Here is a 22,709-nt window from a genome sequence, read left to right as displayed (position 1 = left end):
AGTAAATTTCAGTGCTACCTTTCACTGGTCTGTTGAATAATCATCATCCTGGCATTGTGGGTTAAAGCAGAGCATTTAGCCCTGCTAGTTTGCATTGCCAGGGTCCTGGGTTCAGTCCCAGCAGGGAAACATGTTTTGGTGGAGTTTGCATGTCCTCCTGTGTTTAAGCTTTTGTAGAAATGCCTCACAACCTGCTTTCATCCAACAGCCGACTGGGGGGGCCTAAGTGTCTAGGGAACAGTTGTCAATTTCAAAAGCTAAGTAACAGTAACAGAAGCACACCTGTGTTTCTATGAGATGGAATTGAATTTTAAAACCAATAACAGGAAGTACTTCTTTATGCAAAGAGTTAATGGAGTCTGGAACAAGCTGCACAGCCATGTTGTTGAAGCCAATTCCCCGTATTCTTTCTTCCTTGGGTCAATTACCTAGTGACTACATAACAGGCTAGCTGGGCCGAATAGTGACCCTCTGATTTGTAACTGTTCTTGCGTTCCTTCCCAGATATGATCCTGAGAGAAGACAGCCTGCAGTCAGACAGCAGTGGATTTGTGGAAGATGATTTTCAGGCTCAGGCATCACCAGTGGAGAAGGAAAAGGAGACGTGAAATGCCTGGAGTCAAAGCACGTGGGAGGGGGTACCGATGAGTGAGACCTCCGAAAACTGCACGGGCAGTTTGATTTCTGCAAGCTTCCCTACAGGCTTTGCCGGGGTTCGTGAAGGAACGGTGCTCGGGAGAGGGCCTGGGCAGATGGGCCACAGAGAGGGGCAGTCATTACTCTACCTTCCTGCTCTCTGCCACTTCTACAAAGACAAAAGACTTTTTGATTATATAAAATTTCTATTAAAAGGCCTTTCCTACTGGGTTGACACAGTGGAATAGTGGTCAGCATTGCCGTCTCGCAACACTGTGGGCCTGGGGTCAATTCCTGGGGTGCTGTCTGTGTGGAGTTTGCATGTTCTCCCCGTGTTCGCTTGGATTTCCTCTGGGAGCTCCACTTTCCTCCAGCTGGCCCTGGTGTGAGTGTGTGTGTTTGAGTCTGTCTGCCCATGCAAAGAGCTGGTGTCCTGTCCAGGCTGTACGCTGCCTTGTGCCTGTTGCTTGCAGGGATAGGCTTCCCCGTGACCCTGAACTGGAGGAAGCAGTTAAAAGATGGATGGATGGGCTTTCCTACAATAGGAAATCATACTTTTTTTTTGTCCTGGAGAGGTGAGAGATATAAAAACAGCAGTTGTCTCTTTTGGAAGGCGATGCACAGTTATTTTAAAGATTCTGGCTGGACCAAAGATGAAGAAAACTCAAGCAAAAGGAATGATGCCAAGCCTGGCAGCAGGGAGGCACCTACCAAGACTCACTGGGTCTGGCTGACAGTTTGACACCTTGTGAGTCCACAGCACATGATATGAAATCTGCTTTAATTTTGTGACTGGTACAGAAAGACCAAAATAGTTGATATCCGCTATAATCAACCAGAAAAGTAGAAATGTACTGCAGTCTTCATCTGAAAAGCTGTGCCAGTAAGTTCTTCAATTTCTGCACTGTATCAGCATAGTGTTATCTTGGTTTTGTTAGTACACTTTGTTAAGCTTTAGTTTTTCTTTTTTCTTGAAGGACAGATTTATTTATGGAAATGAAAGTATTTAAAAAATATATCAATGCAAATAAAACAGGTGTGTAGTTATTATTACAACAGTTCCTTAATTAGTGCTTTTACACACACTGCGTGGTGCAATTGAAGAGTTTCAAAAACACAAAAAGCAAATATTTTTTTTACTAAGAATCAAAACCTAAAATGGAAAAATAACATGAACCTTTAATCCTCAAAAAGATCATTGCTTAGAAAGTGCTTTGAAGTACAACGTTGCACCTTTGAGCTTCTAACCATATTCCTATGGACAAACACAAATGTCTGTATTGAGATTGCAGTGTGTATGGAAACAAGTGCCACAGTAACGACACTCTGGAATTCACACATACAGATGGAAGGAAAAGAAGGGGGTGCTGGATAGCTCCAAGGATGATAGTGCAGACAAAAACACCATCCAAACCAACCAAGTCTGGAGGATCAACGACAGCATATCAAAAGACATACTTCCAACTGCACAGGATAGGGACATTATTTTCTTATTTATAAAATAACAAGACGTTAATACGGGTCTTTAAGACAATCGTTTGCTGGCAAACTGTCCAACTGCACCAGTCCTACACTTCAGTCTCGTCTGTCTGGTTTCCACGCTCCTGAACGTCTCCCACAGCACACAGTGACACCTAGTGGCTGCGTGTTGGAAGCACACACAAAGGTATGACTACAAAACTCAACAGGTAGAACCTACTAGTCATTTGTTTAAAAACACAAAGAGTAAAGAAAAAGCATTGTAGCATCTTTTTACAAGATACGTTTCCACTGTTTCAGTTTATCTGTCATTTAAGGCCTTCACGGTGCGGTGGGAAAAAAACTTCCTGGATAATTTCATCCACAAATAAAAAAAACAGCCTGTTTTGTGGACGTCTGTGAAAAACCGGAAATCTCATTCTCTGAAATCTTTTTGCAACTAATAAATTGCAACAATGAGTTTTTGAAGGCATCATTCTTTAGTGATATTTTTATCATCTTTTTTGAAAAAGATAAATTAATTCTCTTGAAATTAATTCAAATCCTGTAATATTTATATATATAAAGCAGAGAGCCTGTTGTAAGTGAAATACATTAGGCGACAGGTAAACTGTCCATCTTAATGCAATTCCCAAGTATGGCAAATCCTTTCCGCCTCTCACATGTCTATGAACACAACTGAATGAGCATCACCATCTCTACAAGGATTCATTTAAAACAGAAGAAAGCTTGTTTGCTCAGCATAAGGATAAGTAAAACCTCCAAAATGCAGAATAAGTCACAAGCTCTATGGCTTTCCTCAAGCACTGTTTCTACAGTTCATTCTTGGGAATGGGCTTGGTCTCTAGAAGTTGATCTGCTCTGAGATTTGTGGTGGAGATGCCCCCAGCTAGAAGGGCACACTGTGAAACACATGTACCTGATTTTGACTGCTCCAGGAAACACCCTGGTTCAGAAATGGGACTCTCCAGCCTGTCTCTGTAAATTGGTTCTCAATGGACTTCACTGGTTAACGAAGTCTGACTCGAAACCCTGAGCCTCTCAGTGAGGTGAGTGATGCCTACACAGTTTCGTCAGCAAACACTTAATAGTCGGCTTGGAAATTTTAAGACGAGAAAACACCTCAATGGAAAATAGCTGAATTCTTCCAGTCAGAGCATGAGTGGTTGTGTATCTGATGTTGCTCTGTTTGTGTTACTCAAGCACTCAAGCTTCAAAGCCACTAATTATGCTATTTAAGGTGTCATCCATCACTTGCACTAATATTTACAACCTGATACAAACTAGCAAGCAGGAAGCTGTCTGTATCACTGGTCTTCAATTCCAGTCATGGAGGGCCTGTGTGTCAGTAGCGTTTCTAGGTCTCTTTTTAATACTAGCACCGAAGCTAAGAGAAGCTAGCTGTTATATTGGTACAGTTTAGGCTGTAAAGAATTGATTCACATTAAGAGTTGGAAAGGAAACCTGCAACCTTTCAATTAGCAGCACCTTCTTACAAGCACTCTCTACACAGACTGAGGGTCAAGTGCACAACCGGGAATCCCAGAGTTCTCCTCTCCTTCGGATCATTCTGACTGCAGAGCTCCAACTGGAAAGCTCCACATTCCGATTAAATTCAATGATGTCTGTGTGGAGTCTGTATGCTCTCTGAGGGGTCATGTGGGTCCAAAGACATGCTGGGAGGTGAATTGGCTTCTGGGAGAACTGAAAAGTTGCTGAGCAGGTTTTCGAAGCCCCATGTGAAGCTCTTTGGGGAACGGCTGCTGCCTCAGGTTCTTCTTTCTCACTTCATTCTTCCAACATGCACTTCCTACCCTCACTGGTGACTGACCCGGTTTCACATCACAGGCAAGAGCAAAACCTGAAGCCAACTTCTTACTACGATAGCAGAACCACATAGAAAAAAATAACATAGTATGCCTTAACAAGGGCTTGACTTTATTTGGTGCTCATTTTCAAGTAACATCTCCTTAGAAGCCTAAAATTGAGTAGTGTCCTGGTTAAGAGGAATATAATTTCCTAACATATTTTACAAATCATTTAAATGCTACAGTTTTGTATTTTTGATGTAGTAAAAGCCAATGGAAAGTTTAGGGCAAAATATTATTCAACTGGTCCCTTGTACAACATGTGACAATTAAAGATGAAGAGATGCAGCTTAATCAAGATGTGCTATGAAGAGGATTCAACTATGTTTTATAATTGAATAGGTTGTGGTATTAATTCTATGACTGAAACGGACTCCGCAGTTAAAAGACGTACCTGATCAAAAATAGACAATGTAAAAACACCTACACTTAAAAATAAAAAAAATTACAATTTTATTTACGCATTAAAATCTTCAGATCCTGGCAACCATGAAGCAAAATTTGAATAAACAAATTGACTGCAGCATGGAGTACTGCTTCGGGCTCTAGAGTCCGGAGGGTTGCGGGTTTAAATCCCGAGTACAGTGCTGCTGCTGTACTTGAGAAAGGTTTTTACTCAGATTGTCCCAAGAAGCTTTCTCAATAGCCAGGTATCAGACCAAATGAGATTGTGTTCTCCAATGACTCATTTTGAGAAAGGATTAAAAAAAAAAAACACCACACCTTTTTATTAAGAAAAAAAAAAAGCAAACAAACCAGACGTGGTACTAATCAGCTTGTGTTCAAGTGGCTGAGTGCGACAGAGCATTTTCTACCGAGAGCCCCGTTAGCCAACAGCTCAAAAAAGCTGGATTAATCGGCGTAGTGTCCTCCGAGTTAACAAGTAAGCAACAAAAGTTTAAGAAAAAAAAAACTGTTCCTCAACCATTCGTTCTAAGTCTACTGAGGTTCATATTTACATAGTGTAGAATTAAGACTATTGTTCACACCATCAGATCCATAACTACTTGCAGGGCCATCTTCCCTAAACTACTTGTGCAATGTGCTAGTCTGCCCACCCCACTACCACCTTGCAATTGCTCTGAGCAGCGAACCAACTTCCGTATCGGTGGTGCCACAGCGGAGTACTCCTTACTGAACACAGCCTAGTGGGGCACATCTCCTAGGGCTCCATGCGGTCATGGACCTCTTTAAAACCACAGCTGCCATTCTTTCTGGGTGGAGGTATATGGGTGAAGGACAAGATCAACACACACGCACAAAAAAAAAATCTGAAGCGGTTAACTGATGCATCAGTTGTGATGCTGTCGGGCCACAAAACCACTAAGCTACCCTGTGACCCATCTCAAATGCTGCAGTTGCGAGACCCCTATGCTGAGGCAAGAGGGCAAGAGATGAGAGTGTCCTAAACTACTTCCTGCTTGAGGAACATTCAAATACAGGCTTTCGCCACTTCCTGGCCCAGTGCCTGCTCTGGATCCTGGTTCTCCTTGGTGGACTGGGATGTCCACGTGTGCAGGAATTCCCAGCTTGTCCCCACTGAGGGCTGAGTCTGTGCTGACAGTAACATCCACCAGCAGTCACGATGGTAGGACATATCTGGGGGTTGGGGGCGCCTGCAGTGGGTTACTTCCCGCCCGCCATGATCTTCAGGTACTGCAGGGCGTTGTGGGCGGCGCTGGCACGGGCGGCGTCCTTAGTCGGCGCAAAGCCGTGGCACACGGTGACGGGCTGGGTGGACAGCTCCACCAGGCACTGGCACAGGCCGCTCAGGCTGCGCTCCTCTGGGGTGGGCATACAAAACAGGGCCTTGGTTACACGACTGCACCAGCCTCCCGCTACGCGTTAGAGCCGCGCGGCTGCGGAGGTCAGATGTCAACATGATGCTGGAACTCCCCTGGTGACCTGTGCAATGCTGGCGCTTTACTGCACTAGACCTCCATGAGACTGGAGAGGATTAGTGTAAATAGGAATACAGGGCTGGTTAGGTAAATATTGGCCAGGTCTTGCATTTGCATTGGGGAAAAAACAATTAGCATGCAGAGGAAAAGTAGGAAAGGCCCTTAGGAGCCATCACATAATCACCCCATTACCCCCCTCCATGTACCTCACACGCAACAATCAAACTCACATACCTCCCCATCTCTCCTATGCACCCCTCTGTGTCACTCCTATCCTACCCCTACACTTGCAAATCCTTAACGCTCATGGAGGGGAGCGTCAGGACCTGCACTCAGTAACCCCAGCATATCCAACTTCAACGAAGAAAAGGCTGAAAAACCCAGCCAAGTCATCCTTTTCATACCCATGCAAGGTTCCTCCTCATTAAAACACATCCTTTTACAGATTCACGAGCCGCCCGTTCCCCCCCCCCCAACCCCATGCCTGACCGCGGACTAGCCAGGCAGCTCACCGATGTCCAGGTAGCTGACGTCGAAGCGCTGCTCCTGGGAGAGGTCCTGCAGGAGGGAGCAGAAGTTGGAGTTGGGCAGCCCCAGGGGATGGCTCCTCAGCTGCAGGATCTTCTCCCCGGCTGAGTTGCGCAGGGAGTCCCAGGTGCAGCCGAAGCCCTTAAACTTCCCGCTCTCCAGCTTCACACCCATGTGCTGAGAACAATGGGAAAAAGCAAATCGCAAAAAAAAAAAGAACAAACTTGATTTAGTCAACAATACCCATTTTGCCCCCCCCCATCACATCTGAACTTGCAAAGATCACATACTGTAGTAAGCCAGGTTGGCATTCTTTAGATACTTTTCTCAACTCTTAACTCAGACTGCCTCAACTCACTCCACCCCCCTCTTATCTTCTCCTGTCCTCATCTGCACCCCGAAAGGAAGCCAAGGCTACCTGCTCACTCTAACCCATACCTGCTGCCTCTGCTGCTTCTTTCTCCTCCATCTTAACCTCCCTGGACCAGCTGATCACTGGGCTGGTTGCGTGTCCCTGCCTGAGACAGCTGTGCGCTACCGATATTTCACACTTTGGGTGCCGCAGATGAGGACTTCACCTACACAATAAGTGAGCACCACTTGCCACGAGTGGCTGTCCTGTATCGAGTGTGTAATGCATCACCCTCCAAGGCTTTGACACAGCTCGAGAGGAACTGCCCTTCCAGCAGAGCCTGCTCAAGTCTCCGCCCTTCCTCCTCCTCACCAGCGAGAACTGGTCGTCCTCGGGGTCGGCCTCGTTGCCGTTGCGCTGGTCCACCGGCACGTCGTGGATGCGTGCCAGCATCTTCGCCGCCGCGTTCCGCTTCGCCAGCTTCTTGGAAGTGCCGCTGCCTGGGAACGCAGGGAGAAGTTACCCAGGACGGCGGGAACACGGTTTTTTTTTAAGTCTGGGTAGGAGGGCGGGTGTAGAGGGTGCCAAAACAGACCTGGAAAATCTCATCTGGTTCTGGTACGCCCTGTGACATCACGGCTAAAGATCGAAAGGAAAACCCCCAGACTCGGTAGAGGGAGGAGGCGTGAGAAGGGATCCCCCCTCCGCTCCAAGAACAAAGAAGTGAAAGAGAGCTGCCACCCCCAGATCTGGGAAAGAACCCTGAACTTCTGAGGTGTTAAAACACGCCAACGTTACAGCTGCGAACAACAATGAATAGGGACATATTTTCAGTTCATACTTTTAGATTCTTAAAAGTATCTAAAAAGCATGTCGCCTTGTGTGTGTGTGTGTGTGTGTTTCATTAAATTTAAAATGAATAAAGGAGCAAAATTTGCCAGGTCTCAAGCATGTTTGCAATGTAAGGGGGTCACTGGACGTTTTGTTGCATCGCACACAATGACAGCGGTATGGCACTACATATACATTGCAACTCCGACTCTAGACTGGAGGTCGTACAGGGTACCGTGTACATCGTAGTGTCACTGTGGTGTGAAATGCACTCATCACTGCCGATTCATTATACAAAGAGCATTTGTTCCCCTTTCATCATAGCTTCAACAGATTGGCCAGGTATGTTTTAAAATGTTAGAGTCAGTGCCTTCACAAATTCCCCACGGCAGAGCTGTTCAGTATCCGCTGTGTGGGTGGGTAGGTGGATCGGTAGATGAGCTCAGGGTCAGCAGGAGAGAGCAGTGGCGTTAGCAGGATGGGGCAGGGGGTCCCCGTTGTTCTTACCGATCTCCACAAACCTCTCCACCCGGCAGGTCATGGTGAATTCCTTCCGGTGCGCCGGGCCGGATTCCTGCGTCACGGTGTACTCCGGCAGCCGCCACCCCTTCTGGACCACCAGCTCCTACAGGAAGGGGGAAGCAGGAACAAGATGGAGGAGTCACAGCATCGCCAGGGCTGGTTTCCGTCTCCAGGGCGCCCCGTGTCAGACGGCATATCGCAAAGCCCAGAACACAGCAAAATACCTCAAGTATACAACATTTTTATTCCATTATTCACTTCCTGAAACCCAAAAGGAAAACAATTCCGTAAAACACTCTGTTCAACACTGTTTCGGTTGGGCAAACACTAGCAAAGAAAGCTGCTCTATCCTTAGGAGACTGCAGCCTGGAGCTCTAAGATCTCTATATAATGTGAATGGGATCCCACATGGGAAAGTTGCTCAGTAACGAATTTTGACTTCCTTTGCCATGGGTGAGGCAGGTAGCCATAGGCCTCCCATTCTCCCTTTCTAAATTCCCCTGTAGTATCCCATTTTAAGGCTGCCAGCCAGAGCAAGCCCTTCTACTGGTGTCCAAGCCAGTTTAGCATACCTGCAAAGCACCCACGGGATTGCACTCTGCCTGCTGCACGGAGTTGGAGACCTTTGCCTCAGACTGGGAGCTGGGATAGGAAGAAACACACCAAGTTCAAGTCAACGAACTGCTCACGATCGCACCCTTCGCTGGGGGCCACCAACCCAGGTCTGAGCCGAAAATAACTACTCAGCCTTTAACTACAGGGGAAAACGGAAAAACACCCTCTTTGTCAACTCCCTGCTATACCAGAGTAGGAGTAGTCCTGGGTCCAAATGCAGGTGTTCAGGCAGATTTAAGATTCGGGATTCACTCCCATTCCATGTTTATGAAGAATGGCACCAGGTCCAAGTACAACTCATGTAAACAGGTGGAAGCCGACAGAGGGACCATAAAAAAGGTGAATCTTGACTAATTGGAGGAGGGTATACTATTTGTAAACACTACCTGAAACCAAGTCTATGGAAATAAAAAGCATGCAAAATCACTGCCTGAAGAAATGATAACAGTGGACATTGCAGACTAAGATGACACTTTTATTATGAGTAACAGAGGCACCGGACACACCCACCTGATTCCATCAGCTGATATCTCCATCATGGTGCCGCCCTTCAGGAGTTTGAGTGCTGCCTCTGCTGCCTTGTGCTTGGCTGCCTTCTTGCTAGGCCCCTGACCTGCAACACAGACCCAGGACAGCTTTCAGCAGGACTTCCCAAGGCGAGTTTCAAGAGCAGCTCTCACAGCTCTCCTTAAATCAGGATCTACAAGCCCTGGCCCTGGACACACCCACCGCTGCTGATTCAAGTTCCAGCTGATCTCTCAAGTCAGGTAATTGAACTCTTAATTTACCTATTAATAGGACTACATTTCAGAGGGGACCTTTAAACCGCTGCATTCAATTAATAAGTTATGATTGCCAACTTTTAGTATACAGAAACGTGCAAAAGTTTGCAAGCAATGTGTTAGGTCAACTAAGTCAAGAGCTTGGCTGGAACCAGCACTGTTATTATATTGATTAGTTTGTAAGATCTTTTAAAATTGCCTGCTAAGTCAGGCCTGTGCAGGAAGGTCTCCTTAATTGAGTCAGTAATTGAGTCAATCCTCCTGGAAAAAAAAGCAAAGTTTAATCCATATCGATAAAATTAAATAAGCTGTTCTTCTGGAATGCCTCTGGCTAAAGGCAAATCCCAAAGGCAGACACAGGCAAAATCTCACCCCCAGTTCCTGCTGGCTCTCTTTTATATCTCAATCTACAGTTTCAAAGTTGAAGTTTGTCTTAAAATTAGGATCACAGATCGTGGATCACGGAGTCCCTGTTTTCTCAGAGGACAGGGCTGCAGTACTGATGACATCGCCCGTCGAAACGCACCAGGGAAATCCGGGCGCAGACTCGCGGCCTGCCCGGCGACCCACCTGTGCAGCTGATGTCACCCACGGTCACGCGGAAGGTGAAGTTGGGCTGGTGTGCTTGTCCCTCAGCCTTGAGCAGATCGTACACCGGGGTCTTCCCTATCCTCGTTCCATACTCCTGCAGCAAACTGATAGGGGTCTTTCCGGGGTTCAAAGCCAGCATTTGCTCAATACTGATGAGGGGGAATGAAACAAAAAAGTCTTGTTTGAAAAGACTAGATCAATACAGGCATTCCTCCTAGTAGACACTCTGACAAATTGAGTGAGGAAACAGCTATTGTATCCTCGGCAACTGGGTTAATTAAGCAACTGATGTTCAGTGAAGTAATTAATTAAAATTAAGTAATTAATACCAATAATGCCTACTTTTTCTAGGATATATGCTAGTACGGGGCTTCCCAATCCTATTCCTGGGATCCCACAGACATATGTTTTTATGGCAGCCGAGATCTTTCATTGAATCAACAAATTGCTTGGTCAGAACCTTTGAAAGTTTCTTCTCAAAGACTGGAGATCCTAGTTACTTAAGAACTACAACCAAGTTAAAAGACAGCCTCCTACATCAGTGTCTGCAAGTGTCTGTTCCAGGTTTCTTTAATGCAGCGGTACTTGAGAAGCTGTTAAACTGATCGAGTTGATCCATGTGTTTATTTACATTGTCAAAAGCTGCCCTCCGGTTCCTGCACCGGACACCCCTGTCCTCCATGTTTAGGAACTGAAAACGATTGAAGAGTTTGAATTCAAACCTATTAAGGGAACAATCGTGTAATTATGCGCTCAGATGGCGCACAAACCAGCGGGGATGTGAATCCCTTAGTACCAGAATTGGGAACACCTGGGCCAACATCCCTAAATTGCCCCCCGCGGATAGATATTGGAGAGGTAGCTGGAGAGATAAAAGAAGGACTCGACAGGGGAAGAAAGCAGAAACAGAGTGATGGGTCAGGATTTCGAGGTGTCGGAATAGCAGCTGACTATCGGTCTCGAGCAGAAATGCATCCGAATTCTCAACATTGTGAAGAAGTGCGTTCAAGGGAGAAACGCGGTCGTTTTATTAAGATGTGTGCGAGCAAACCGGTAACGGTACCCCTTTTAAAGACATATCAGCCGGAGGAAAGAACGAAGAATTTCATAACCCAAATGTTTATTGGGACTGTAACAAAACGCGTAGCAAACGACCGCGTCAAGGTAACGGATAAAAGCAAGTTACTCAGCCATGTTTGCGTTACAATTTAGTGCATAATTTCGTATTAAAAACGAAACAAGCCTTTGTTGTAGAATCCTGTTTTCTGCTAAGGGGGAAATAAGTGGATACTAAACGAATATATTTTAACAGGGAAATCCCACACACCGTTCATTCTTTCGCACGCGAAAGGCACGATTCTCTGCAACTTGCCCCCCGGTAGTGCTCGGGGCTTACCTTGGGCACCCAGAGTTTCTCTTGCAATTAGCCGGGGTTTTCTCGTCGCTCATTCCCCGTTTACGGAACGAAAACGTGATAATTTCGGATTCCGGACACCCCCCTTTGAACAAATTAACCGGTGTTTTTCATTCACAGCCTCTTCAGCAGCAACATACAACCGCTCTTGAGCGCAGCAGCCGGCTCCCATATCCGGGCCTGAGCAGCTGCATTCTGGGAAATGTAGTTTTTTTTCAACAAGGGTAAAAAAAATGCAAAACGTTTACATGCGATAGCGTGTGCCAGTGAGATGCAAACCGGAAGGGAATCTGGAGCTATGCTGTACATATGTGCACGGTCAATTTCAGAGCACGTGCGCGAATCCGTAATTTAGGACTAAGGTAAAATTCCCGTGCGGCATGCAAGCCTCTCTAGATTTGGACGCATGTATTAATTCATGCTCCACGCATCACGTTTCCAAACCTGAAATCATATGTTCAACGTATTTGGGTACATTGGCAATTATCTCAGCGTGTCGGTTGAGGGTGGAATCGAGCGAGCACTTAATACTATCAGTACGTGCCAATAGCGTCTTCTCCCTTGAAGAACCACCCAACTAAAGTTTGTTACTGCTCATCTCAAGAACTGGCTATAACTAAGGACTACAATTCCCAGCAAACCCTACTCGTGTCGCCTCTGAGCTGCGATTGGCTGGTGGGTCTTATTAGTACGTTATTAGTCACCCTAGTCGCTCCGTCGTAGCGGGAGGGGGTGGTGTGAATGAGTTTCGGCCAATCGGCAGCTTTCTGTTCCAGTTTACTCCGTTCTGATTGGGCAAAGCCAGGCCAATGCAGTGTATCGCTCGCACCGGTTCGCTCCTCCGTCGCCGACTGGTCGGTGGGTTTTATCGTTGTCGCCGGGCTATGGAGGGGGTTTTGCACAAGTGGACAAACTACTTATCGGGTGATTCATTATTAATTAATAAGTAGCTCGAAACCGCTCGAAAAAGTATTAAATCTTAGCGTGCTGTCTTATTAGTGAAAGACTGTCAGGTGAAGGCGAGTCTTGAGGCGATGCTGTCAGTCTTAACAAGTTTTGTCGGTTCATTCGGCCAAAAGCATCTTTGTAAACGTAGCATAGCTGTTCGGTAGCAGACTGAATTTAACATTCATGTGCGTGCGCACTTGTGAGCCGTACTAAAACTCTTAGATATTTTTACATCGTTTTCTGGTTTAGGTTTTGTTTCGCTTATTTCAAATGTCTGCGCATTCTAACTTCAGCTGTAACAAAGTTATAGTTAACGGCGAACTTCTTTTTGTTTTTTTGTTTTCCGTGAACATAACGTATAACGGCCATCCACTTCATGGAGGCTTCGATCGAGTCATATTTCCAAGCCACTGAGTCGCACCTTCACTGTATTTCAGAGGAATCTCCTAATTTTTTCATCTAGCTTCCTTCTGGATGCGTCACGGGTTTGTGAAGGGGGAAGAAAAGTTTAATCTCTCCTGCGTTAAACCGAAGCGTTTTAAATGTAAAAAAAAAACTAACACGAGCGTTGAATTTGTTTTACTTATGCTTTCTTTTAAAAAATGACGCTTTTAAGTTTTTTTTCCTCCCTTTTTAGTGCGTAAAAGTGCTTGATTTGTTGTTTTTAAAGAGCTCTTTGATATCAGCTTCTCAGTACAGTAGATACAGTATCCGTACGCCGGTGAGCTACTGCTTCACACTTGGAAAATTTGAAGGTTGACTGTTATTGGTCAGTGCTTTAACTTAGACTTGGTTAAACTGGAAAGGGTTCGCGTTTGTGTTGCAGAACGGGGAAAAAAACAACCTCCACTTAACTGTAAGTGATCATGACCTTCATGACAGTTGCTGCTGCTCAATAAGTTGCTTCCCCAGGTTGTAGTGAACGGCTAGCGGGTCGTCTCGTCGGCACAACGCTACGGGACCTGGGTAGCTTTCAGAGCCGGAGTGTGTCCCAGCTCCTCTCGTGTTGCTTCTAATAGTCGTTCAAAATAATTCAGCTGGAGGTTCGGTTATTAAAACCCATCGGACTAGTAACTGTAGAACAAGTGGCCTCCATCAGTGTCCCACCCACCTCTCTCATGTCATGTTAATTCTGATGTCTTTGATCTTTATCCCGAGTTCAATATCTGCTGTGGTCCAGAGTCTGGCCCCGTTTCTCAATCCCAATCCTTTTCTCCCTCTCTTGCCTCTGCGGGGTGAAGGGTGGCAGCCCCGCTACTTCGTCCTGGACGGGACAATCCTGTCCTACTACGACTCCCTGGAGGACGTGGGGAAGGGCAGCAAGGGGAGCATCAAGATGGCGGTGTGTGAGATTAAAGGTAGGTGGCGCTGCCGCACCCTTCTTGATGGACACACCGTGGGCCACTTTCCCTTGCGGGAAGAGCATTGTTTCGAGATGGGGGGGATCGGATCTGCTCGACCTTGTGACCCCTGGCTGGGCCCACGATTCCTTTCTCAAAGCTCCCTTTCCTTCGTGGTTTGCTGGACTCATAAGAAAGGGTTTAATATGACTGGCAGGGCATTGGCTGCTGGTGGCCTACTGCTGCTTTTTTATTGCTTGCCTCTGTGGCTGCAGGTAAACCATAAAGGTAGCATTTTAGCACGTGGGTCTGCTACAGCAGATAAGAATTGATCGGCAGTACAGTAATGTGCAGACCTGCAGCCCTTTGGTGGTGATGGTGCTGTTCACAAGCAGAGAAAATGTCTTGAAATATCCATAGCGTTACTGATTCATTTAATAATAATTCCTTGCGCTTATGGAATGCTTTTTGGACACTCCACTCGAGGTGCTTTTTAGGCAATAGGGACTCCCCTCCGACACCACTAATGTTCAGCATCCACCTGGATGATGTGTCAGTACTCTCACTGCACATCAGCTATCAGTGGGGAGGAGAACAGAGCGATGAAGGCAGTTCAGAGATGGGGATTATTGGGAGGCCATGATTGGTGAAGGCCAAGGAGAAATTTTGGCCAGGGCACTGGGGTAAAACCCCTACTCTTTTCAAGATGTGCTCTGGGATTTTTAATGACCACAGAGTGTACATACCTTGGATCTATGTCTCATATGAAGTTTACAGTATAGTCTCCCCATCACTGCACTGGGGCATTAGGACCCATATAGACTGTAGGGTGTTCGCCCTCTACTGGTTTTACTAACACATCTGATCAGCTGATGTGTGGTGAGCGTTCTGGCGCACTATGGCTGCCGTCCCATCATCCAGGTGGGGCTGCACATTGGTTGTGGTGTAGGGGAGTCCCCATTACCTGTAAAGCGCTTTGACTGGAGTGTCCAGAAAAGTGCTTTATAAGTGTAAGCTATTATTATTATTATTATTATTATTATTATTATTATTATTATTATTATTGCAGCAACCTTAGCTTTCCCAGGAGGTCTCCCATCCAGGTACTGAAGAGGCTCGAACCTGCTGAGCTCCAGTGGGCTGCCAGTTGTGGGGTGATAGAGCTGCTGGCTACATTCAGGCTACAACAAAATGCTTGCAGAAAATGCTCTGAAAGTTAGGAAGAGCAAGGCGATTGGATCATAGAACTGGAGGGATAGCTCAATATATTGCATGGCTTTTTCTTATCGACCCCCTCCAGCCCCCTCCCTGGTTTTCAGTGTACTTGATTGTTAGCAAAGAAGGGGATCTTGTAGAGGGCTTACATTGCCAGTGGCTTCACACTAGTGCAGGAGGCTTACTTATGGACCAATTGAGTCTTTATTAAGTGAATTTAACCCTTCTGTCGCTGCTGAGGTGAGGAGACCTGCAAGTGCTGCTGAACTGCCCCCGGCGACCCTCTAGGAGCAGAGCTGATCATGTAGGAGTCAGGCGCAGGTCTCTGCCAGCGTTTCTGCCAATAGCTTCAGGACGTGGCTGCGATTTAAGGCCAGGGTCCCGTGTTTCTCTCCAGTGCACCCGACGGACGGCACGCGGGTGGACCTGGTGATCCCCGGGGAGCAGTGCTTCTATCTGCGGGCCCTGACAGCGGGCGAGAGGCAGAGGTGGCTGGTCGCCCTTGGCACCGCCAAGGCCTGCCTGGCGGACAGCCGGACAAAGAAGGAGAAAGGCAAGGTCACGGGGGAACCGCAGCCCGGTGGCGCAGCCCGGGGTATTCGAGCGCCACAGCCGAGGGAGTCGGGCAGAGCTCGGCCACCTGCACTCTTCCTTTCAGCTCCAGCGCAAGTCTGTGTCTCAGCTCCTCCGTAATTATTACAGCGACCTTCTGCACTTGGGTAAATTAACCAGTCAATGGGCTGGAAATACCAAAATCCTGTATTGTGGACTGAGTTAGGCGATGGGATGCTTTGTGATGGGGCACACAGAGCTGAGATGGGTCAGAAGAATAGTCAGAGAGGCCATTTGCCCCATCTAGCTCAGCTGCATACCTTTCCCATTCGGAACATTTCCCCAGGGATCTCATCCAGCTGTCTCTTGAATAAAGAGCCAGGGTATGTCCTTGTCAGTGTGGCTGGCCAGCTTTTGGCCTGCTGTGCAAAGGAAAACCTCCTGCTCTTGGTTTTAAATGTGCTTCCTTACATACTGTACACTAGTGTGCACTGGTGTCCGGTGCCTAATCCGCAATGGCTCATTATCAGAGGTGCCAGGCCAGGAGTGAGGCCTCCGATCGGAGCTGATGAGCTTGTGGGAAGCCGCGTGGGGGGACGGCTTCGTCTCTGGGAGGAGAAAAGATATCTGTGGGGAGGCAGTATTGGTTGTGCCAGTGGGATACAGGGAGGCGGTGTGGAGGGCCGCCAACTTCACAGCAGGAGGCAGTGGGCTCCTCTGAGCCGCGTGTGAAGCCTGAGTCAGTGTCTTCCCTGCGCAGAGCTGAACGAGGCCAGCCAGAGCTTGAAGGGGAAGATGTCCGAGCTGCGGCTGTACTGTGATCTGCTGATGGAGCAGGTCCACAAGATCGAGCACTCTGTCCAGCCTGGGGAGGGAGGCACGCTGCCAGACACACAGGTATCTTGCCAGCGCCACTCGCCCTTCCCAATTTGCCTTGCATTGCTTTATAACCCAGGAGTGGCGCTGTCTTTAAAAAGCCCAGCTGCTGATCAGCAATGACCTGATGATAAGAGCTCTAGTAGCACCTACTACTGATCCGTGCCAGAGGAAAGACTCATGGCGTGGATTCAGTTTAAGAAAGCTCTGCCACAAATTGTAGAACAAGTTGAAAGTGGGGGGAAAAAACCTGAAAAGCAAATTGATTGCCGCTGTGTTTTTGTCTTTATCTAACTCCATGTTGCTCACTATCAAAACCACAAAAACAAATCCCCATGTTAGGTTTAAGTCAGGGGCAGGGAGAAGAGACGGGGCTCTCGCAGTCTGATGGTATTGACCCGTGAGTCTCGGCTCTGGCCAGGACTCTGTGATGAGGGGAGTGGCATTGCTCAACAGCCTGGCCAGTCCTGGAGGGGCCAGGAGGCTTCTGCTTTTCTTTCCACTTCAGAACTTGATCAACTCATTGAACCGATTTGCTGCACTGGACCGAAGTTGTTCAGACACTGGAGATTTAAAGACACCAGCAAAACCTGTTGGACTGCAGCCCCTGAGGAGCCGAGTCGAGCTGCTCTTTAAGGAAGGAAGGCGTGACAGGCAACAGGGTCTCTTTTAATAAGTATTTTTGTTTTAAACCAACAAAAACATTCTGCGTCCGATACCCATTAAAGTAATGTTACAGAACACGTACATTTCAGGTGTGTTGTGTTACCTGTGAAGGATGAAAAGGTAAAATGCAAAACTTGCAATCCCCTTCCAGGTCCCTCATCAATGTCCCCTCAAAAAAAAAAAAGAAGTCAAACTAGGGGAAGGAAAGTTAATTTTGCTAAAACGGTGGCACTGTGGCTAAGGATCTGCGCCTGTGGCTCGAAGGTTGCCGGTTCAAATCCCGCAGCCGGCAGAGGAATCCTACTCTGCTGGGCCCCTGAGCAAGGCCCTTAACCCCAACTGTTCCAGGGGTGCTGTACAATGGCTGACCCTGCACTCTGACCCCAAGCTTCTCTGTGTCTCAGGGAGAGCAAGCTGGGGCATGCGAAAAGACAAATTCCTAATGCAAGAAATAGTATATTCTTGTTTATAATATGCCAATATTCGAATGTGGCTAATAAAGTGATCTTATCTAAGGCTCTAGAAAGCATAAAGAAGAGTGGCAGGCCAGTCCTATCAGCTCTACCGGGCCACTCCTGTGTACCACTGAGGGCGAGCCTGGGAGAGAGGGGGAGGACAATGGCTGTGATATCAGCTTGCGTTAGATAATGGAGCTGTGAGCCAGCACCATGTCACCCCTCTGACATTCCTGAAGAAGGAGACGACTTTCTTCGACCCCCTTCCTTTCTCGCGCCGCGATTGTGGCATTGTTTTGTAGAGGCGTCATGTGGTTTCGCATTTCCCTCTCTCTCGTAAAGGCACTTAAATGTTTTTCCTCAGCTGGGCCGAGGCCATCATGAAAAGAATAGTTCTGTGGAACTTGATAGGCCCTGGGTAAATACTGTAACTGACAGCGCAGGCCTCCGGGCGTCCTGTGGCAGGACTTGGGCACGCACACTGCTGTGGCTGGGCTTGGGCGGACACAACGAAAGTCACTCCTTGTTCCCACATGCAGTGACACTCTCTGTTAAGTGGGTGGGGGTCCTGCACTGCTTATATGGGAAGGCCTGTCAAGTTGATTAACGCTAAAGGACATTGATCTAAAGGAAATGTACAAATATATGCTAACATGGGTCTCTGTTCTTTCTTTCTATGTAGTTTGTGTGTGTGTCCAATGGCCAAAATATTAGGAACCCACAGTCGAACAAGGGACTGGTCTTCGGCAGAAAGAACTGGTGTGTGTCGGAAAGGAATCCGATAACCTGTAGCTCAGTCTACTCTCAGTTTTCCAGCACTGCAATGTTGAGGGGGATGAATATCAATTGAATTGCATCAGTTGCTCTAGTTTTCAATAGGATTCAACAAACAGGACATGGATTGTTCTGCACAGGACGGGCAATGGAAATCTGTCTCCTGCTCCTCAGGCCAGTTGTACTGCCACTGAGAGAGCAGCCATTACCTTCCCTGGGATCCTACAAATGTCATGGCCTACAAACGGCTGCTGTCATGTGCTCTGGTGTCTTTCCCTGTCCAGACCATGACGGATGCGTCCTCCCTGCTGAAGGAGACCTGCAACCAATTTGTGGGCGTCCTGGAAGACTGCATGCGCATCTCCAGTAAGCACATGGCTCCTGAGCTCTGCCACCTGTCACCTCCGGACTCCCCCGCCATGATGGTCTGTCCCAGCCAGCACCATTCGCGACGGGCAAGTACCATCTCCAGGGAGGGTGTTCCAGTGTGGTTTGTTGAGCTTTTAAGAAAAACCCAAGGAAAAGATTCACCTTTAGGTCTGCTTACTTCCTGTGACAAATCGGTGTCCATCAAGGAGGCAAACGGTCTTATCCATTAATCTAGTTTCAGTATTTTGCGAAGCATTTTAAGCAGACCCTGTTTCATTTAACACTGTAAACACTAAAAGTCTATGCATTCTCTTAGAATATGCACAAGCACAGAGTTGTTAAAATATAGTTCAAGTAGGGAGCTGCGTCAGCATGCATAGGCTGCAAAGGAACAAGTAAAGGTATATTCCATGCTGAAAAGAGAAGAAAAACGCAACGTTTCGGCTGTGGAGCCTTCTTCGGGTGTGGTGTTCAAATATTTCATGCACAATGAAGCAGTTCCTGCCCTCTCCACTGGCTCTGCTGTCTAGTGTAGGTGATGGTGCAGAGTGACTGCTTTGTGCTGCTCGATGTGTGTGGTGGATGAAGTGCGTCCCCACCTACACAGAAAGCCCTTCGGAATAGTGAAAAGGAGGTGGAAAGCATTGTGCAAAGGCAAGGAATTTATTCAAATAAAATGAAAAGCAGGTTGCTTTTTAGATGAGAGCACCTGTAAGCTCCTGTGTTACTCTGTAGTCATTGAGCTCTGCAGGGAGCGGCGTGTGCACTGTAGAAAACAGGAAAAACAGCTGACCTGCAGAGGTTTCAACTTACAAAGCAAAAGCGCACGTTGCCCAGTTAGAGCTCTGTTAAGTTTTTGCAGCCTCAGTGGCCTCTCCTCTGGTCACTTAGCTCCGGTCACGGCCGTAACTCTCGTTGTCGCGCTCTTTCAGGTGAAGAGGTCAGTGAGCCACACGGGTGTGATCACGCCAGACAGGTGAGTCCGCCTCGCAGAGCTCCTGTGTTTCTGCCCGAGGCTCGTCCACGTATTCAGGCGAAACAAAAACTCGGGTAGTCTAGAGAAATTCCCCGAGAGATCAGACTTCCCCGAGAAAACAAATCAACTTTATTATACCAAAAAAAACCAGGGAGGCAGAGGTGCACATTAATATTCCACCTGGAAGGGGAAAGACCAGAAGAAAAACAAAACCCAGACAAACTGATAAGCTAGAACCGGAAAAACAAATGGTGGTCGTGCCTAACAACGTGGCTGTACCAAAAAAAAGTCTTCCGCGTCCTACCCATCTCTACACTAACGACCCAAACTAAAGGCAAAAACAGAAGAGCACACGTCTTTCCCCCATCCCTAAAACACCTCTCAGCTAACGTTGTTCACCATCACGGATCTCTGCGTTTTCCCCTTTTAAATGTTTTTGCCTCATTTGCTTAATATATTAATTGGCAGAACCTGGAGAAAAAAGAGAAAACAATTAGGGAAAAGAACTCTCCGACTGAGGACAATAATATAAACCTTGCTCCGTTCCTTTGTAATTCTTTATTCCAGTCAGGCAGTGGCATGAAAGGCCATCGCGTGTCTTCGTGCTTGGCGATCGGAGATCGAGGTGCTGTGTCTGGTCGGTCCCGGTGCGTGCCCGCAGTGGGTTACTGATCGCTGTGTTGGGGGGGGGCTTGGCGGGCTGGTTTTCGGGCAGGCTGGCGAGGGCGATCAGCCCGCAGCTGGAGACGAGGGACGGCGAGACGGTGATGAGGAACCTGGAGCAGATGGCGGCGTGCCGAGCCCAGAGGCGGGCCATCCTGCGGTCGGACAGCGAAGGCGCAGCGGCCACGCTTCCCGAGGGCCCGGAGGGTGAGCGCCCCAGCCAGCCGCGCGCGTAGGCCTCCCCGAGGAAGGCCGAGATGGGCGCTTCTAGTGCGTCTTCCTGGCGGGATCAGTGGATGTGTATCGTAGGAGAAATCCAGCCTCTAAAACTGCTGTTCGCTTCTGAGCGGCCGTCTGTCTGCTTGTGTTTCAGAAGGGTTCTTCGCTGTCAGGGCCGTCCCAGAGGCCCCAGGGAAGGAGAACGGACACTGATATCGGGGGGTCCCCCTCCCCCCCCCCCCAGCTCTCGGAGCCCTCAGGTTACTGGGCCGTCCTGCTGGGCGTGGTGGGAGGAGGAGAAGGAGGAAGAGGGGAGTGGGCTAGCTTAGGATACAAGGACCTTTTGACCCAGGACAAAGAACGGGGAGGCGATCGTCCTTGTTGGGGAGAGCTTGGCACCCCAGTTCCAGGCTCATCCTAGGGCCGGTGCGAATGGGGACCTGAGCAGACTGGAAAGGAGTGTGGTTTCAGTGCCTAATACTGGAGACCACAGCAGCGTTTTTAAATACTTTGATCTTAGTATTAAAATATTAAGCACATGAAGATGCAACCAATACCCTTGTAATCCTAAGGTACAGCGTATCACACCCTTCCCTTTCAGAGGGCTTGTTCTACCTAAATATTTTTCTTACACTACACCAGAAAGTCCCTGCTCAATGAATCAGAGGTACTGCGTTTTTGTATGTTTGTCATTAATGTCTGTTGTCTGGTGTGCCACGCTCTTTAATTTACGAGGAGCGCTTACCACTGGAATGTGGGAGATCGTGTTATATTTGAAAGTGCCACAAGAGGGCAGCATGACCTTTATACTGTTCTGTCGTTTTCATTGGAACAGCCGTTAACAAATCAAACTTTCTAATTTAATACTTTAATTAAGGAGTCTCCAGCTAATGTTTCCTTCTTCCCTTGTTCCTGCTTAGAGGATGCTTTATACCAGTAGGATGATTCATAGAAACAATAGGGGCCAGAAATTCCTTATAACTTGCTTAGAATGTTATAAAATGATTTTTTTTTTTTTAATTGAAGTTTGAGTACACAAGTCAAAGAATTTATTCAGTCCCAGTCATTGTAAGGGCTGGTTTTGCCGAACAGGAGTCAGACTGGTGAATCACAGTACTATCCATCTCGGATCTCCCGTCTGGAATAATTGTTTTTCTGCCATCCGTATCGGATCCGTCCATCATCGGTTATCGCTGGTGAGGGTGATGGAGCCCCAGAGCACAGGGGAGCAATGCAGGACTCCACCCTTGATGGGACACCAGTCTGTCACAGCTTATTAGATCCACAGATGTTATTTTTAAGTTGGCACGCAGATAGAAGTGTATTCATTAGTTACACTGCAAAATGACTACATGGATATCGGATTGCGTGCCCTGTTTCTTTTTTCTGTGTGTAGAATAGCAATACAAACTGCAGGGGAGGGTTACTGCAGTGTTAGTCATCTTCTGCCTAAGACGTGGGATTGATTATGTGAGCAAGACATGTAGGTCTGATGGCTTTCCGAGAGACGGGGAAGTAGATGATGTGTGATCTGTTTCGGGTTTTGTGACCTGCAGGCCCTTGTGCACGAGCACTTGATGCCAAAGGACAGAAGGGATTTGAGAGAATATTTACAATGTATCAGTGTAGGCAAGTGTATTAACGTGCTGTTCATTCTTCCAGACTCTACTGCATTATATCTTATTGTAGAGTTTGCTCAACGTGAGCAGCCCAGCTCCCATCATTGGATTTTACAGACGCGCCTGCAGTATGTAAAACCTGACATGGAGTCGGTGGCTATGCATTGGGAGTCTTCATCTCTGTCCGTGGAGCTTCTGTCCAGCTTCTTTCTGGATGGCCAAGCCTGCGTCTGGAGGCAGCACGTCGAGGTGGTGCCCGAGTTGTGCTTGGGCGTACTTTCTTTGGGGTGAGGGGTTTGATTAAGAGTGTCATTGAAGGATGTGCCCTGTGTCGCATGTCCACATGCGTGTTGAACCCTGAAACATTCAGCATGCGTGTTTGCTCTTTGGTCTGTGAGTTTAGAATGTGTGCCTGAATGGCGCGTACATTTCAATGAAAGTAGCATTTATAACGCTATCCGATTGTTTTGTATATGACGATAATAACATTAATAAAGTATATATTTTTCAGCAGCAAA

General features: G+C 47.5%; 3 protein-coding genes across 9 annotated transcripts in view; 2 read left to right on the top strand and 1 right to left on the bottom strand.

Annotated features, from left to right (window-relative positions):
- Positions 1-2,423, top strand: part of tespa1 (thymocyte expressed, positive selection associated 1) — an 18,360-nt gene extending 15,937 nt beyond the window's left edge. For all 3 annotated transcript variants that reach the window (XM_015344197.2, XM_015344196.2, XM_015344198.2), the window contains one exon: positions 505-2,423. In XM_015344197.2, coding sequence (XP_015199683.1) covers positions 505-608 — 104 coding nt within the window. In that variant the 3' untranslated portion in view covers positions 609-2,423. The remainder of the gene's footprint in view (positions 1-504) is intronic.
- The window catches only part of tarbp2 (TAR (HIV) RNA binding protein 2), a 12,865-nt gene extending 1,140 nt beyond the window's left edge, over positions 1-11,725 (bottom strand). The window contains exons 1-8 of one of the 2 annotated variants that reach the window (XM_015344199.2): positions 11,502-11,724; positions 10,085-10,254; positions 9,243-9,345; positions 8,690-8,759; positions 8,103-8,220; positions 7,137-7,264; positions 6,397-6,589; positions 4,031-5,767 (exon numbers count right to left, since the gene is read on the bottom strand). In XM_015344199.2, coding sequence (XP_015199685.1) covers positions 5,610-5,767; positions 6,397-6,589; positions 7,137-7,264; positions 8,103-8,220; positions 8,690-8,759; positions 9,243-9,345; positions 10,085-10,254; positions 11,502-11,554 — 993 coding nt within the window. In that variant the 5' untranslated portion in view covers positions 11,555-11,724 and the 3' untranslated portion in view covers positions 4,031-5,609. Of the gene's footprint in view, positions 1-4,030; positions 5,768-6,396; positions 6,590-7,136; positions 7,265-8,102; positions 8,221-8,689; positions 8,760-9,242; positions 9,346-10,084; positions 10,255-11,501 lie in introns of those variants that run through there. The other variant, XM_015344200.2, reaches the window with a different exon arrangement.
- Positions 11,006-22,709, top strand: LOC107077004 (pleckstrin homology domain-containing family A member 3-like). Of its 4 annotated transcripts, none has more exons than XM_069186324.1 (8): positions 11,006-11,104; positions 13,709-13,825; positions 15,420-15,575; positions 16,335-16,471; positions 18,630-18,800; positions 19,647-19,690; positions 20,406-20,560; positions 20,727-22,709. In XM_069186324.1, the coding sequence occupies exons 2-8, from the start codon at positions 13,804-13,806 to the stop codon at positions 20,783-20,785; spliced, it is 744 nt and encodes a 247-aa protein (XP_069042425.1). In that variant the 5' UTR covers positions 11,006-11,104; positions 13,709-13,803; the 3' UTR covers positions 20,786-22,709. The 4 variants fall into 4 exon arrangements, with proteins under 4 accessions (XP_069042425.1, XP_069042411.1, XP_069042413.1 ...); XM_069186310.1 differs by lacking the exon at positions 11,006-11,104 and adding an exon at positions 12,276-12,377; XM_069186312.1 differs by lacking the exon at positions 11,006-11,104 and adding an exon at positions 12,360-12,443.

The sequence above is a fragment of the Lepisosteus oculatus genome, chromosome 1 (genome assembly GCF_040954835.1).
Source record: "Lepisosteus oculatus isolate fLepOcu1 chromosome 1, fLepOcu1.hap2, whole genome shotgun sequence".
Classification (NCBI taxonomy): domain Eukaryota; kingdom Metazoa; phylum Chordata; class Actinopteri; order Semionotiformes; family Lepisosteidae; genus Lepisosteus; species Lepisosteus oculatus.
The sequence above is the reverse complement of the archived record's forward strand: the minus strand, read 5'-3'. Positions and strand labels throughout refer to the sequence as shown.